Here is an 18,588-nt window from a genome sequence, read left to right as displayed (position 1 = left end):
TGTGTGTGTGTGTGTGTGTGTGTGTGTGTGTGTGTGTTGTCTCCAGGGTTGCCAGGCATAGCACCGCACCTGCCACTGGAATGAAGTGGGCATGTTGGGAAAAAATGGACCCACAAAATTTTAATGACATATGATCATGTGAGTGTAAAGTTGGGCTACAGTACAACTATTTAAGTAATTTTGTCTATCCGTTGATGTTATACTCCACCCAGTCCTAGTGTTAGAAACATACTGATCATATCAGTGGACAGTGGATTATGCTGCATGAGTTGAATGGATGCTTTGATACTTTTTGTCCCTCATGAAAAATCTTCATCAAAGGAATACATTCTAGCTGACTGTATTGAAGCTAAACACAACAAATGCTCTCTGTGAAAACACAAACTTGTATAGCCACCTATCAAGTCTGCCGGGGTAGGTGTTTGTTATAATCAAAATTGTTAGGCTAAAATATCAGTTTAAGTCCAACCACATGTGTATTCCTAGAGGTAAATGGTTCAGCTATACTTTATGATTATCCCCCTGGCACTAATGCCTCACACTCTGGTATTACGTGTAAGAAGTGCTTGTCATACATTCATATGTTTAGAGGCTGGCTGCCATGAATAGCTGACCTACATTTCAACTTTGATATGTGCAGAGAATGATGTAAACTCTCATATTTTATAAATGTGTGCCAATTACCCTCCTACTGTATTTACAGTAGCTTATATCAGCCACACCAGCATAATGTCATTCTTGTGTCTGAGTATCTTTCTCTTTCTTTGTGTTTTCTGTGATTTTGTTATTGAAGTGTTGTTATGGAAACACATCAATATACTGTAGGCTATGTCAACGCTATTTGGAAGTCTTTGAGGCAACTCATGTGTCAAAGTAAGGTTGAAGTCAAGTCAAAGCCCAATCTCAAGCCTAATGTGGTGCCTCTACACACTGTGCAAGTATAATGCCTGGCGAATGATAGCAAGATGATGTAAATTTTGAAAATGCAAACCGATACGCTACATTCAGTTGAGTGTCCATCAAAAAGTACAGCCCGAATTGTAACTAAATTTCTAGAAAATTGGCCACAATATTTTAGCCAAACTATTTTGATTATAACAAACACCTACCCTTGTAGACCTGCAAACCACTCTCAGCAGGGTAGGGTCCTCATACAGAGGTCATGGTTCTCACATAAGGGGGTTCACTGCAGTGTTTGTGTGTGTATAGTCCGGAGCACCATTGCAGAAGAAGAGGGCACAACAAGAGATGCAACATTTTGTAACACACAACCAGGGCAAAAACTATAAGGCAAAACAGTTTTTTATTTATTTTGAAACTTTTTTGCGCAAATCAAAATTGTGCATAGCAGCAATGGGATTATGAGAAATTAGTTCTACATTTTTTACACATAATTTGGGTCTTTGGTTGATAACGCTCTTAATCGTAAAATGGTAATCGAGAATGAGTATTTTAGATTGACAATGAAATATACATTTTCTCTTACAAATAACTTTCAGCCCTCAATCACACAGCAAATAGAGGCCTTTAAGACTTACCTGAGTCCAAGTCACAAGTCTGTGTAGTGGAATGAGTTAATCAGAGTCACTGAACTCCCACTGATGGACGGTGAAGAAGAAAAAGTTGTATGCAAATATACAGTAGCACACACACATTGAGAACAGCACAGTGCATGTCTCTGCCCATTTCCACTCCCCTCTGCTCCCCTCCCACCGTCCCCTCCTCTCTTCAACCCCTCCCTCCCTTCTCCCTCCCTCCCTTCCTTCTCTCTCTTTCTCTCTCTCTTCCCTCTTGAATTAAGTCCATTATTCCTGCCTGCTCTCCCTCACAGCACTTCTACTCCGCTGAGCTCCTGTGAAAATTGTGTGTGTGTGTGTGAGTGTGTGAGTGTGTGAACTCCTCGCGTGTGTGTTAAGAAGAGTTTCATGTGTGTGCATAGGGATTGTGTGTTTTTCTAAGTGGAGCAGGAGTGCAGCCGTTCATCAGTAGAGCTGACTGCAGACAGGGGAATACTCAGATCTCACTGCGCTGCTTTTTAACTCACACACCGGCTGCTTTTTGGACTTTCTTTCAAGACTCACTGGACTTTTTGCCCCAAAGTGGGACTTTGCTGTTGCTCTCCTTCTGCTATCCAGGCACCATTCCTGTCACTGGAATTACTGATTTTTTTTTCCTCCCATTGCTTTACCTGCAGCACTTTTTATACATCCTCCACATTTCTGGACTCTCAAATTTTAAGACTCACCACCACTTTTCTGTGCATCCTCGTTGAATTCAGACATGCTCAACCCTCCGAATGGGTGCTTTGCAAGCCCATAACAAGCCTGAGTGAGGTGTGTGCATACAGCACTCTCTAAACTGTGAGTATATAATCAAGATGGTTTGTCTCATATGGGTATATTAGTTTTCTTTCTTATTGGAATGGAAAGACTTTGAGAGGTTAAATGGGAACAAGCTGTACAGTAACTATGGAAACGGTCAGTGCTCTCAGAGGCATATTGGGCTCAGGTGGACGCTGATCCCAACTTGGAATGTTCTGAACTCTTCTGGAATTTGGTTCCCCTGGAAACGGATGGAAGGTGAGTTAAGTTTGACTGTGGTCCAGTCAGGAGCACTCGGGCTCACCATGTACATCCCTGACATGTTTTTCATCATCATTTCAAGTTGTAATTAACATGATGAAGTGGCTCAAAACTTATTTTAGGGTTTTCTAAAATACTATACTAAACTTAAAGTGAATACCTGAAGATATGTGTAGTCTAAAAGCATTTAATGACAAACTGACTTCAGTAGTGAATTGAGAGGAGATCCCGATGAAATAACTACTGTTGAGCATGCTGTTCTTGTGACCTGATCTTGTGCAGCAGTGCCTGATCCTGAGCCATTACAAACTTAAATATCTTTTACAAGTCACGCTGATGACATGTGGGCTTCGTCTTCCTTCATAGAGCTGTTTGGAGCAGCTCCAGTCAGGAGACCAGAGGCAGCTCTGTGAGGTCCTCAGTCACTGCTGCTCCTGGTTTTAACACGGCCAAATGGCCGGCGACCAGCTGCCCGCAGGCTGCCCTCGTCTCAGCGGCTCCTTCATTGTCTCTTCTTTTTTCTTGAGCTTGTGACACCAGACGCAAGTTTCACAGTTTTTCTTTCAGTTGCTTAAGCACTATTTGAATACATGTACATAACATTTTCAAAACACTACACACAATTAGCACAACCACACACACAATTAGCATAACACCTCAGACCCTTTGCAAAATGAAATTATACGCTAATTCATAAGAAACACGTTTTGTTACCTTATGAAACACACACGTTTCAAATGACTTAAGTCAGTTTATACTAGTTACACACTTCTCTTGTTAACATAACACACTTTTTCAATTCTACTTTTCTGTGATTAGAGTACTGTAAATTAATTGTACAAAGAAAGAGCAGATGTACGAGAAGTTCACTAAACACAACACAAGACCAATCCTGCTGACAGAGGAACATATCATTTATTTCTCTCCATATACCCAAATTCGGGCCAATGTTTTGCTCCTTGAGTGTAAGGTTTTGATAATTGTGTTATACTTTCGATTTCAGTATGTAAGAATCAGCAAAAACTGTAAGCCTTCTTGTGACCACATGGCGAGACAGCTCTCAAACAGCATTTTTTGTATATCTCTTGTTATTTATCAGGCTGTGCAGGCTGAACTGATAACATATTGAAAATATATCAATAATCTTGAGTAACAGCTCAGATTTGGCAGGGTGAACAACCTTTGAATTTTGGACACTTTGAATTTGAGAGCCAACTAAACCTGGTTTTCCATTCAAACTCTGACTAGTAAGTATAATTTAACCAAACTAAACAAATATTAGCCATGGGTTCGCAGGCTGGGAAACTTTCCATTAATGATGCTGGGCCAGATGGCTCGATACCAATGACCAGCAAAGCGCTGTAGCCTCCCCGGCTCCTTCATTCTCTCTGTGTCTTTCAGAACAATTAAGCTCTCGAGTCCCGGATCAACTTGCTTTCTCTCTCTCACTTTGTTTTTTTCAGTTTAAAGCCCATAAAGACTTGTAGTCACTTTTGGCTCATAGTTGGTTCACTTTGTCGTGTCTGTGTGTGTGTGTGTGTGTGTGTGTGTGTGTGTGTGTGTGTGTGTGTGTGTGTGTGTGTGTGTGTGTGTGAGTGTGTGTGTCAGCTTTGTCCAAAGATACTCCACTGGAAACAAGACCGTACGTCTAAGCCACACTACTCTTTTCGGAGATGTTCAGTGTGTAACTGTAATAACTTTTAAGACTTGCATACATTTTCATTTTCACTCTTAGCTCTGGCTTTCAACATGAGTAACATTCATGGAATACTTACAACACAATTACAACACAGAACAGTCAACTTTTCTTTTCCTTGTTTCAAGAGAAATGAGACACTGCTCAGCTCTCCATTCCGCAAAAGCAAAATGATCTCATTGCTCAGATCAATAACGTCCCAGCTGTAGTCTTTTTAAAAGTCCTACTTTTTACATGCTTGCTCCATTCTGGATCTGATCCCTCTAGAAATTGTTAGTGCAAGTCTGCAGCGTGTTGACGCGCAGCCACGTCACCCTGCATCACCTGCTCTTTCTCTCTTGCTTCTCTCTGCACATTTAAGGCTTTCGGCTTGTCATGTGTGTTTTTTTCTGGGAATGAACCAATCAGACCCGCAAGCAGAACAGATTTGTATCTGAGCTGAATCAAAAAACACCACAGTGCTTTAAATGTCACGACTGCAGAGGTGGGAAAGAGCTTGGAGGTCCAACTTTTACTCCGCTGCGCTTATATAACTCATCATATATACCATCACAATTACATGCTGAACACCAACCCTTTCTTTAATATTATTATTAACTAGGCTTTATTTCCAAAGCCAAGTCATACCACCAAGATAAATCCAAAATTGTCCCCAGATGGGAGTCTGATAATGTGATGAATACATAGCGTGAATGTACACACCATTACTCCTCTGTGTTGTGATATGCTGTATATAAGAATTTTTCAATGATACACATATCAGACTCATTGCAAATTAATGAACTTGATTCAAATAGCAGTGGAAGAATATAAACAAGTTAGTAAAACGTGCATGCAATCCCAATGCATTTCAGATGTGTTTCATTAGCAATGAAAGTACTCAACTTTGATAAAATTCTCATAATTTAACCCTTTGTTATATGGAGACTGGTATAAAACACCTTTCCCCATTTACTGTACAGGAATGTTATCACTTTCAGTGTAGTAGTTGAATGAGCCCACCCTGACCAGCTCCCCTCTGACTCACCCTTTGCATCCATCCTGCCTTTTCACTCCTCTCCCCTCGGCTCCTCTTCATCACTTACCATTCCTGTGTTCTCCTTTTCTCTCATCGTACCTCAACTCACTTCTGTTTTAAAAGCTCCTTTATAAGCATGTAAAATACTACATTTCATATTTTCACATCGATTGTTCATTTTAAATGTTTTTTTGTCTCTTTGTTTTACACACATACTGTGTGTGTCCTTGCAGTCCAAATTCTCTATAATTTGCTTAATCTTTAAGCTTCCTATCAGACAGTAACCTGGAGTTTTAGTCATTTTTCTCTGAAAAGCTGAGAGCTTTCCCTCCTCCTCACCCTCTTCACCATTCTTCCTCTTCTACCCTCGATCCATTCCTCCTTCCTTTCATTTCTACGTCGCAGGGAGGCTTAGACGTGTTGGTCACAGGCCAGGGAAACTCTTTTCTCCCTGCAGGCGAAACAATTGGCTCCTTTCTCTTCGTCACCTCTCGCCTCCCTCATTTTCTCCTCCATCCCTCCCTCCTTCTATCATATTCTTTTTTTTTCGTGGGACAGGGCTGAAGTGGTGTAAAGTTTTTATATGGTCTGTCTTTTGTCCTTACTGTCTTAACCTCTTGCTGTCCCCTTCACTTATTACCCCTATATTATCTCTCTTTCCCTGCTTTCCCTTTTTCTCTCTCCTCTCCCTTCCTCTACAGAACTTCCTTTTCAGATTCCTTATAATCTTCCTTTCCTTATTGCTCCATCCACAGTTTGTCATCCAAGTTTTTCGCCATCTCACACTTTTCTGTGTCCATCTCTTCCTTTCCACCTTTTCTTCTCCCCGTTGCCTTGTTTATTTTTGGCCTTTACCTCTTCTCCTTTTGTTTGTTTTCCTGTTGTCTCCCATCGCCACCCTTGTACCTACTCCACCTTTCTCTTTCTCTCCCTATCTCCTTTTGTCTTCTTTGCTTCCTTTGCTCCCAAGATCCCTTCATATTGCATCTTTTCTATCGTACTCTCGTCCTTACTCTTTATGGTTTTCTCATCCCCATCTTTTCTCTCCTTGTGTACTTATGCATCTCCATCTGTCGGTTCCTCTCTGTTAGCCCCTCAGTGTCTTTCACTCTCGCCATCTCCTCTTCTCTAGCCTGTGGTAGTGGAGGGCTACGGGTTAAACTGCTGATATCTATTTATTCATTATTGTACTGTAGAGTTGAACTCTAACCTCACTCGGAAGAGCATGTCTCACCCTGGAGGCTGGCTGCTTTGTCCGCGTGTGTCTATTTAGGCTGGTTTTTGACAGGAGCCCCCCCCCACCCCCCAAAGAATCTCTCTCTCTCTGTCTTTCTCTTTATTTTTAATCCACTCCCTCTTGGCATGCTGCTGCTCCATGTCTATTGAAGCTGAACTGAATGCAAGTGTCAGCGGCCCCAATGGCATTTTTTATTAAGATGCATTATGGAGCATGCAAGGAGTTTGTGTATTTGTGAGTGTGTGTTTGCAGATTTAAGTGCTGAGAAGCAGAAGTTTGTAAATGAGTATAAATGCTCCTGCACATGTGCATATACACGTGTGTGTGTGTGTGTGTGTGTGTGTGTGTGTGTGTGTGTGTTTGTGAGCGTGTGTGCCTGCTCAGGGCTCTGGGATGGGACAAGGATGTGCGAGGACCAATAATGCTCTCTTCAACTCATGATGGCAGATATGGAAGACACACACACGCTGATACACACATACACACACAGCTCAGGGAGACTCAGAGGAACAATGGGACCAGCCGTTCCTTTTATAGCAGCCGGCAGGAGTGTAAGGGCTTCACCGCTGCCCCTGTCACTCCCGGGGAATGTGATGTGAGATGAATATGTGTTTCTGTATCGTGGAGCTGCAGCTGAGGAGGGCGCTGACGTCCTTCTCTTTGAAATACTGCAGCGTCTTTGTAGCTCAGCGTAGAACCTTCAGAACACACACACAAACAGTTTTACAGTCTTTCATTCTGCCGCACGCACGCACACACACGCATGCATGCACGCACGAAGGCATGCGTGCACGCACGCACGGCCGGACACACACACATGTAGTTAGTTTTTTGCTTCACACCTGAATTTAGCAGATTAATGCTATAAAAGTATTTCAGACGATTCACACCTCATTGTGGACTGCAAGTTTGGCAGAATATGGAAGGTTGTGTGTGGTTCAAAGCGTGCATCTGCTCTTTTGTCCATTCACGTGTGTGTCTGTGTGTGCGAGTTTACATACGGCAGGATATGTGGGAGTTTGTGTTCCTGCTTAGCTCTGTCCTTGTGTTGTGCCCTGAGAGCCATGAGCTTATGAGTTCTCCTGTCTCCACGCCTCAATAGCTCCATTATTCATCAAACTCTGTGCCAACAGCCTGGACGGGTCTCTGTGTGTGTTTGTGAGTGTATGTGTGTATGTGTAGTTTTTGTTTATATTCTCTTTTTTCTGTGTGCGCATGTGAGCTTAAAAGTGATCACCGTAGCTTTCAGCAATATAGTTGTGCCAGAAATTTAGAAATTAATGTAAGGATGTTCCGTCTTTAAAACAAATGAGGTGAATTTGGGGGGTTTATTTAAAAACATGCACCATGCTTTACAGATGGTTGAGATGATGATAGTGAGCCAGGCTTAAAATGTCACTTCACCCAGTCATCCTCACTGACAGACAGCACCACTGGAGCAGTCTATCAAACTTCAACTCTGGTTAAATCAAGAAATCCTCAATCAATATTGATGAACCACCACTACATGCACAAAATACATATTTTTATTGTGTTAAACAAAGCAAATCTGTGGCATCTAAAAGACCCATGTTGTAGTTATTCTTGCAAGACATATGTTCCTCTACATTGCTGTCTTCTAGAAGCCTACCACATCGCCAGCTGAGTTGGGATAAAAGCAGTTGGGTGTTGGCACACTTGGCTGTGTTCTATCACTAGAAGCTTAAATGCTACTTGGGTCTAGCCCATACATGGCTGCAGGATTTGGATAGGTTCAAGGGGTTGGGCCAATTTCGTTCACATGGGCTTTCTTAAGTATTTTAAAGCTTCTTATTGAATAGAAACTGCCACAAAAAGTAAGATAAAATATATCAATCCAGTCTGAAGAACAGAGATAAAGGTAACTGCATGGAAATGGAAAAGAAGCAAAGATTGAAAGTGAAGAGGGAGAAAAGCAGACTGTCTTCCTGTTACTGACTCAGTGCCAACTGTGAGGTGTAATATAATAAAGGCGACTGTTCCTACTGAAAGGCTTTATTGTTACGGCCAACCACAGGGTCCAAAGTACTGAAAGAGAGGTGTGTGTGAGTGTGTGTCTGTCCCGTGCACACTTTTTACCACACAATATTCATATACATGCAGGCTAACCAACCAGTTACCTCATTCCTGTTAAAACTGTGGTATAGAGTTGTGGTTTACAACAACACACTCACAACTAAGGCACAAAGTGATGGGGATTTTTCCAAAACAAAAACAAATCTGTCACCATATGTATATGGGACTCTAGCTCTCAAATAACTTTATAATTCTTTTTTCTTTTATACTCCCTGACCACAATTGGCAGCAAGTCCCCATCCACTCTGAAAAACCGAGAAACTGAGATTAAAGAAACCTTTAGTAAACAAGATTATAAAAAACATAATTTTAATGCTTTGTATAACTTGTAATGTCACGTATCTACTATGGTGTAATTCAATATTGATATCAAATCTAATTACAAATGCAAATAATTTTTTCGCTTTGTCTTTCTGGACTCACTCACAAGTAACTTTTTGTTGAGCACCAATGCTCTCATTCCCTGATACATCCATCCACGTCACTGCTGGCTCATTAGTCCTGAGCAATGAAGAGATCTCATCTGGTGACACCGTCTGCCAGTGTGGAGGCAGTGTGGGGGTGGGTGGGGGGTGGGGGCTTGGCTTGGCAGTGGACATGGGATATCTGTATCGCACTCACACACTCATGATGGTCAGTATGTGTGTATGTGTGTGTGTGTGTGTGTTTGGATACTATCCCTGTGAAGAGATTATAGTGTTGTTGCCATAATGGAGGCTGGCATTAACACATCCTGGCAGGGGCATCAATTCAACTCTGACTAAATATACCTCAGACGCCAGTTGTGTGTGTGTGTGTGTGTGTGTGTGTGTGTGTGTGTGTGTGTGTGTGTGTGTGTGTGTGTGTGTGTGTGTGCCCGTGCTTGTGCAGGGGCATCCCTGGCACAATGGACTGTGTGTTACTAGTGTCCATATCTAAATCCTCTCCCTTTCTGTCTTTATTCCCAGGGCTTCATGTGTGACCGTTTTTATCCCATCTTGGATGTGAGAGGTGAACTTGCTTGACCTTCATGAGAGTAGCTGTGAATCGGCCAACAGAGACTCTTCAGAACCAAGGAGGGTGTTATAAAGATTACACCATATATCAAGAACTGGAAAGGAAGTCTGTAAGAGAGTGAGGCTCCGCCAGAACAAACAGCAAAAAGGAGAATCTGTTTTGTGGTTGTCAAGCCGAGGTCATTCTGAATCCAAGCCCAAACCAGTCCGAAGGCAGGTGGACTGCATCTAATACACAAAAAATTGGCATCCATGCTAAGTGGAATCTGGGCCAAAATCCAGCTGTAAACCAACATAAATTCCCTTCACAGACTCAAACTATTAAGTTGACTTTTGAAAGAAAGGAGTTTGTTCTAAGCGTGCCAAGATGATGACCATGATGATGATGATGGTGGCCATGATGCTCACCTTTAGCTCTCTGTTCCTGCTGGGACTGGCTGCCGCCGCACATTCTTCCTCCAGCACCATGACGCGCACTTCCTCCACATCTTCATCCTCTTCCTCTTCTTCATCCTCCTCTTCCTCCTCACCGCGCATGAAGCTCTCATACAAAGGTAAGAACCAAAGCTGTGTTAAGAATGCAAATTTGGTGGTAGCGTCTTTGCCTCTTACATTGCACATACTGTATATTTTGTACACACACACACACACAACTTCTATGTTTCATGTGAGATTCCGCCATATCCTTTTCAAAGTAAACAGTCCTGTACAGCAGCCAGCTGTAATTTGTGGTTGCTGTGATTCACACACACACATACACACACACACACACACACACACACACACACACACACGCACACACACACACATCATCATCATCATCTCAAGCATTGTAAGTTAGTAGAAGACTCAATGCCCGACACAACCACATAAACCAGGGACGCGTTCCATCATTGAAAGCAATTACAGCCTGAACTAACGCACCAAGGACGTGAGGTTTGCTGAAGGCCGTCTGCCCAGCTGAGATATGTCCTACCTTTAATTTACGCTGAGTACGTGTAGCACACATGATGGAAAGACAGCAGCATATTCTAGTTTTAGTTTACACATGAAGGACTGAAAGTGATCCTAATGACCTTGTGTTTCACTCAAATGACCTTTTGATTTTTAGTTTTCAGTGGCTGGCTGATTAACAGGTTTGCTGTGATGCCTTTTGTAATGGGCTATGTAATGAGCAAGAAGTTACTCTTTAATGTGGTAATTCAAGTCCCAAAGAAACTATTTTTAACTTTTAGCAGGGCAGCTCAAGGGATGACGATGTAAGTTGGTCAGTTGTTTGTCTGTCTGGGTTGTTAACATAATTACATGCAAATTCTGGCATTTAATAAATCTATTGTCTGTTACAGAACGTTATAGCCAGTTAATATAATAATAAGATTTCTTTTAACGTGTATTAGAGAACCGGTGTCATAAACAGGTGTCCTTTTTAGTATCTGTCTTATTTGGGTCTGATTTATTGTCTGATGTATGGAAGAAGCATTGTGGAACTAAATAATAACTAATTTGCTGAAAATGGCACATAAAAATAAAACTAGCAGTAGACCTACAGTCCTTGATGTCATGCAGGCGGCTGTTTGGTGGCGTCAGAGTCTTAATAAAAGTCATAAATTCTCATTACAACAATGGCAGACTAATAAAGCCATTTTAAAGTCCAAGCAGGGATGGCCTTGGTCTTGTTTCTGTTGTGTAGCTCCGGGTTTAAGTGCAGGCAAGCAGGGGAGGATGCAGTCCCCTTATTTCTTCAACTTCTTTGGCCAAGATCACAGTTTTTTCCACTGTCCTGGGGTAACTATTATAGCTTAAGTTTACAAATACAAGCATACATTTTCCTGGGCAATGTTCCCCTACAATTTGTTCTTGTCAGTTTGGAAACAGCACGGACACTCAATATTTCCATTAGAACCAATATAGTGTCATTACTGTCAGAGGAGTTTGTCCTGCTTGTTCACAACTCACTGGGCTTGGGACACATTCCAGAAATGTTAATGAAATACTAAAGTAAATATAAGTAAAATCTTCTTTATCAACCGGATGACCCTTTGGCCAACTAACCGATTTGGATCTTAAGACTCCGATGACTTGAGGTTGTTTAAACTTTGATCATAAACTCTTTCTTACATCAATATTTACAGTGTTACTTTATTCAAGACATGAATGGCCATGGAAAATGGATTTATTGATAACTGTTGACATGTGAGAGATTTTGCACGTGTCTTACAACAGGATTCACAATGAAAGGTCAAACATGTACAAACAACCTGATCATTACATATTATATTTTAAATTATATCATATAATATTATTTTATCATTATATCATGAATTGTACAACCCTGTCTGGACTCATCTCGGTTATAATGTAGGTTTTCTGGTCTATTCCTGTATTTATGGAAGAAGCTGAGTACTATTAACAGTATACATTAACTGGAAGGAATTGTTTGTTGGAAAAGTATGGGAGGCCATCAGTATATCACATACAGATGACAGATTAGGGGGTGCCGCCCTGTATAATCCAACATCTCTGTGCAATTTCAGAGTTGCAGCAGTTCCATGGAGTGCGGCGGTTCGAGCTGGAGCGTTCCTGCTGCTTCAGTGCTCTGCTGTTGGATGAAGAAAGAGGCCGCCTCTTCGTCGGGGCCAAGAACTTCCTGCTGTCGCTATCATTAGACAACATCGCCAAGCAGGAACACAAGGTTGGTCAGAACCAAAATCTGTAAAAAAAAAGATTGCAACTAGTTGCTGAATTTCAATAGTTAATCTCGAGTAACCACATCACATTGAAATTCAATTACTTTGCACTTCACAACTGTTTTTAACTATTTTCATAACTGTTGTCTTATAAGTGAAGTTATTATCATAACTTTACTTTATTACTTTAGTTGACAAACTAAATATAGGAGATGAAAGTGGTGCAGAATGGAAGTATTTAGTTTTTTTACAATCAGTACCATATTGGCTGATTCCTAATAATCATTTATTACTGTTGTCATGCCAAAGTCACTTTATGAGTTTGTTTTCATGTGGATCTAAAGGCATGGAAGAAAGAGAAATATTCAAAATTGTGGACACATTTTCCCACATGCTTCTTTGAAAGTGACTGACTTTTATTCTTGCACATATGAGACCACTCAAGTGACCAAAAATCAAAGATGTGGACTGAAATGGCAAGAGAGCATTTATCCCAAGAAAACCTTTGGAATAATATCTAAATGAGAATCTTTTGATGGAAACATTGTGCACAGACCCTTGCACAGAGTTGAATGTGCACACTAAATGCAGAGAGACCCGCAAATAAAGCATAGATATACATACAAAATATAGCCCATTATAAACATCTGTTCACAGCTGTTTGGAGTCAATTACATGCTTGGTGTGTATATGGGCGAGCTTGATTTATGACCTGGGTGTACAGATTCACTGTAGCTGAAGCGGTTTATCCATGTGGCGGGGTTGTCCTCCTTTACAACGAGACGGGAGTATGAGGAAGATAAGGAGGGGAGGAAAGAGGAGAAAGTAGCCGATGTGTGGGGATGCAAGAGCGATGAAGAGAATACAGGAAGTGAAGTTGGACAAAAGTATGGAGAGGCTGAAGGGTAGTGAGATGGAAACCTTTACTCATCTAAGCCTATAGGGGTCTCATTCGAGCTGAAGGGTACTATTAATTTAGAACAACAAACCCTTTTTTAATGTTTATAAATGCACATCAAGCACACTTTAAATTAGTAAATTCATCCAGATAATAAATTCAGATTTTAGACACAGGATCATCTGACTTTTGCCTGCTGCGTTTCAGATCTATTGGCCCGCTCCTGTCGACTGGAGGGAGGAGTGTAACTGGGCTGGCAAGGATATCACTGTAAGTCTCTTCACACCACTTCACCTTCAATCAAACCTCAACTGTGCATTACATATTCTCTCATAGGAAATGTAAAGACCACTCTTATTATTAACAAAACAGACTTACTTACTTTTTTTTTTAAATCACTCCTCATCAGCCCCAGACATCATACTGTACATTGCACACAGAGTTAAACAAAAGGGTGGAGGATCTCCTTGTGGAGAACTGTCCATTCCTACCCAGTGCAACACAATGCTACCTTCTAATCCACTGGAGTCATGGGAGTCAGCACAAGACACAAACACTAAGTCTACACAGATAACATGTTATAATAGGTGCAACACTCCTACTTTTGGACTGTGGTTAGGTCACTTCCTCAATTTTTATTTTTTTTGCTTAAAATTTTATCTGACTGGCTTACTATCAAACTCACCATATTTCCAAGCCATTGTTTTTTTTTTTCTATGCAGTTTGCACTTAGCGCTTTAGTATGGGTTCCGTGTCTTTACACACATTTCTTAAACGTTTCTTAAGCATCATGTTCTGTAAATGAGAAACTTCAATTTGGTTGAAGAATTAGATAAGCCCAGTTAGAGCAGCTAAAGCAGATTCCTGAGAGACCTGATTTCTTGGTTATGTACAGTATAGAAGTTACAGAGTTTTTACAAGATAGCACGTGCATCGCAGAGACTTTATCGTTGGTAGGTATTTGCAAGGGGATAAAAGGATTGATTGGAAGCGGTGCTTCCTTGAATAATTTACTTAAAATTACGACTTTAACTGAAATTGGCCCTAAGTGACTTCTAGATGTCTACGGTCGGTCTTCCACTAAATACCCCTAATTTAGGCCTGATTAGCGCAGACCAAGATGATTGTGATTGGTTTAAAGAAATGCCAATAAACCAGAGCAGGTTTTTCTCCCATGCTTGAATGCTGTGTGGACTCGCCAGACCATTAAAAGACAGTGATTCAGCCATGGTTGCAGGGTGTGTTATAATAGATTGCAACTGTTCTTTTTAGGACTAACAGACCAACAATATTAAAGTAGTGATACAAAATATGTCGCAAGATCATACTTTTTAAATTACAAAATCCTAAAGAAAAAGCTGCATGGTTTCCTGTGTGTTTGTAAATGCAGTGAGTGTGCAGTGAGGGATCGCATTGACAGCATATAGTACATGGCTGCTACATGCCAGGATTGAACTCATGACCTACTGTTATACTCTCAGGACTGGTTCCTAAAACATAGGCCACCCTGCTCTGTCCCTCTTTTTCTTAGCTGCCGAAACAAATTTAAAAATCAAGATTTTCTATTTTGATCTACACCAGAGGAACATTTAGTTTCCGAGAATATGTCAAGTAAATGCTGAATGTGATGATTATGTGTCTTAATGTGATGTATGTGGATAGAGTCGGGCAGAGCAGGCTCTGCTTCACTGACCGACAAGTAGAGGCCACCAAGAGCCTATAGACCACCCAGGATGTCATCATACACAATTAGCTAACTCATACATAGATGTGTGTGTACATCGGTGTATACATGTGTGTAAAACAGTACCTTACCATCAATGCGAGCTGACATGCCACAAAGCTGCCTGTGTACTGTACTGTATTCAAATAGCAATGTGTGTATACATTTGTTCATGTATGTTTAAGTATCCAGTGTGTGTGTGTGTGTGTGTGTGTGTGTGTGTGTGTGTGTGTGTGTGTGTCTTTTTTTCTGTGTGTAAAACAAACCCTTCATCAGTGTGATTACACAGCTGTAGCAGACAGACAACGAGCTCCATTCATTCAAAACCCCAAGCTCCAGTTTCACCTGACCAGGACTCTGTCTGAGTGTGTGTGTGTGTGTGTGTGTGTGTGTGTGTGTGTGTGCGCGCGCTCAGGTTTCTGCGTTTAAAAAGAAGAAATTAACAGAGGAGACAGGGAGTAGTGGAGAGAATTAGTAAAATTGCTCCAGAGGAATAAGGGAAGGGGAGGCGAAGGAATGAAGAGAAATAAAATAAAGATTTGGGCACATTTTGAAGACAATATATTAATGATATTAGGAATTTAGTACTTGTTGTATCCTTTGTTAAACACTCACTCCTGTCCTATTACTTTTAACTCACAGTATCTTTCTGAACACTCACCCACGCACTAAGAAGGAGCTGACCTTACACCTTTGACCCTAATTACAGAGAAGTGTGTTTCTTTGGAGAGAAAAGGCCAATATCTCTTTTCTCTACTGGATCTCTTCTCTCTCCTCTTTCTTTCTTTCTCTCATTCTCTCATTCTCTGAGCCCTCCTCTTTTCTTTTGCTGTCTTTGTATCTCTATTAGTTGTTCTCTGGGAACCAATAGTTCCTCATGTTTTTTACAACCCCCTCATCCCTCCCATCGTCTTACATATTCATTTGTTGAAATCTTTTATCTTTCTTTTCATGCAGTTACTCTTGTATTCCTTTTACTGGTTGTCTCTGTCTTTTTACAGCTTTTACACTGTTATGTGTGCGGCTCATTAGCACTTGTGCTGCACATGTACACACATTATAGCATATTGTACACACACACACAAGACAGGGACGGCACTCTTCAAGGGTTCCCCAATGGGAAGCCAGTGAGGACTCTGATCCTTGTCACTGGAGTAGAAAATAATCCAACCCTTTATGAAATGTGAAAGTTTTTCTTTAAAAGTGGGAATGGTTTCCTATATTGTCTGACATACAGTACAGTATATTGCATTTCCCATACATTCAAAGAATGCAACGCAATGCTAGGTACCTCAAAAATGACTTATCCAGCATAGTATACCTATTCACAGTAGCTCATTAAACAAACACAAGGCTTGGTATGGGCTTAAGAAGCATCCCACATAAAGACAAGTAATAATCACTTCATCACTCACACACACACACACACATAGATCAAAGGAAAGCCATCTAACATGCACACAGACACACTAACTCAAACACAGACACATACACATAAACAGAGTCAGACAGTAGCAGTAAACACTTGACAGTTCACCCAGACAGTCAGTCGGACTCGGCACTCTGAGTGTAGAGCTGGAGCCATATTTAAACCTACAGAAGTGATGGATTGTGTTTGTGCTGTCATGTTAACACTAGTTTAAAGAAGATTACCAGTTAAAATCCATTGACTGACTGGGACATAATGGAAAAACAGGTTGAGTGAAGTTGACTGTGAACGTCTTCCAAAAACACAAGCATTGGTCATTTGTTTAAATTACTTAAATTAACTAATTCTTACATTTGCATGACATGCAAATTGTATTTTCTTGACAACAGAAGGCCCTGCACATAATCAACCAGACAGCATTGTTCATTTGTTCAAGCATTTGAAAAGTGGAAAAAGCCAAGTGGACCATAAACTCCTTAGAAAATGCGTCAGAAATGTAATCTACCATCCACTTTACAAAAAATGTGTCTAAAAAGGCAATAATTGTAACCTCTGGAGTCATAAATTGTGGCCTGAGGCTACAGTTGTCATAGTTGGCTAAGGCTGTTTAAAACCGAGTGCTTTTTGTTTCCTATCTTGAAAACATGACTAACGGTGACAATTCAACAATTCTCACACTCGTGTTTAGCAAGTATAGTGTTTACCATTACCACCATCTTAGTTTTATTATCTTAGCATGCTAACATTTGATATTTTTCACTTAATACTAAATACAGCTGACGCAATGGGAATACCGTAAGTCAGGTTTGCAGGTATTCAGTGATTTAGGGTTAATTAGTAGTATTTGACAGATAAAATTGTTGACAGGATGACAGCACTAAACGAAATGTTGAGGGATTGCCAAACAATTCCTTCTAAGTAGGACGTGAATGTTCTAACCATATTCTATGGTAACCTGTCCAATAGTTTTTTAAACATTTCCCACAAAACCAAAACTGTTAATCTTCTGGTTACACAGAAAAGGGATCACAAAAGAGTTTTCCAATGGGGATCATGGCTGTCCATACCAAATGTCATGGCAATCCATCCAATAGTTGCTGAGCTATCAACCAACCAACATTGCCATTCATAGATTTAAGCCTCAAGTATCGAGTCTGATCTACAAATAGTTACATTGGTCATTTTGGAGGCACAAACACAATACTTACGTTTAGGCATCTAGGTATTAGTACCTTTAGCAGGTGTCTTGAAGTTGCAGTTATCCTGAAAACCACCAAAAATCATTTGACTGTTACTGTTGTAAATTACTGAGTAGATTATTGTATCATCACTGTTTGGGTATTCCCTTTATAGAGGGTTACTGAAAACACAGGAACCAAATCATGTTTTTCCACCCAAGTAATCAATGAAATAGAAATCCTGCTCTGCCTCGATGGGTTCCTTAGTAGTATTATTATAGTTTTACAGTTTGTACGTAGATGATGAGCATCAAGGAATCATTCTGTCAAAGGAACAATATGTCAGACAAATGTCAACACTGCTACATTGTCCTGTTCAGCAGAAGCAATCAAAGGCATTCCTTGGATATTACACTGTGCTCTGTTGTGCATCGAATGGTCTTCTAGTATACTGTGCACCATCATTCTGTGTTCAGTCAAAGGCTCTCAGCCATTAACTTTATTAAGTTGGCTGGACCACTGGGGCTCTTTGCTCTCAGACACAAATTAAAACTGAGTAAGAAAGATAAACAGTTTTTTTTATATATTGCAATAAAATAGCTTAAAATGTGAGTTTCAGTTGGGTGAAAAGATGTCAATGCCGGATAAATGTGTAAAAATGTGGAAGGTTGTTCTTAAACATGTGGGCATATTAGCTGTCTAAGTATGATTAAAGAAATAGCTTTGATATCCGTTTTTTTACTTTTAAGTTGCATAAGAAGTCATCGCAACAGTGAATAAATTGTACTTTCCTTTGGACTTGAACGAAAACCTAGTTAATATGAGACGGACAGAGAAGGAGAGAACTAGCAGTGGCTTAAATTATGAAAAGATCGAGTTAATCATTTCTAGAATGGAAATGATGAGGAACAATAGAGCTTTATAAGACATAAAGGCAAGACCTAAAGTTCAGGCCGCAGTGAGGTCACACCCTGCATTTTGCTCACTTTTTCAACTAATGAGTCAGTGGTAGGGCAAAGGTTAGCCAGTGAACCCTTTCACTTAACTCCCC

The 18,588-nt window shown here is 40.6% G+C and overlaps 1 protein-coding gene across 3 annotated transcripts in view; it reads left to right on the top strand.

Moving 5' to 3' along the window:
* sema3b (sema domain, immunoglobulin domain (Ig), short basic domain, secreted, (semaphorin) 3B) overlaps nt 1-18,588 on the top strand; it is an 86,239-nt gene that overhangs the window by 35,000 nt on the left and 32,651 nt on the right. For 2 of the 3 annotated variants that reach the window (XM_034876912.1, XM_034876909.1), the window contains exons 1-4: nt 1,806-2,579; nt 9,575-10,176; nt 12,157-12,314; nt 13,415-13,477. In XM_034876912.1, coding sequence (XP_034732803.1) covers nt 9,990-10,176; nt 12,157-12,314; nt 13,415-13,477 — 408 coding nt within the window. In that variant the 5' untranslated portion in view covers nt 1,806-2,579; nt 9,575-9,989. Of the gene's footprint in view, nt 1-1,805; nt 2,580-9,574; nt 10,177-12,156; nt 12,315-13,414; nt 13,478-18,588 lie in introns of those variants that run through there. The other variant, XM_034876911.1, reaches the window with a different exon arrangement.

This window comes from Etheostoma cragini, chromosome 7 (genome assembly GCF_013103735.1).
Source record: "Etheostoma cragini isolate CJK2018 chromosome 7, CSU_Ecrag_1.0, whole genome shotgun sequence".
Taxonomy (NCBI): Eukaryota; Metazoa; Chordata; class Actinopteri; order Perciformes; family Percidae; genus Etheostoma; species Etheostoma cragini.
Note: the sequence above shows the minus strand (reverse complement) of the source record. Positions and strands in the feature narration are given on the sequence as shown.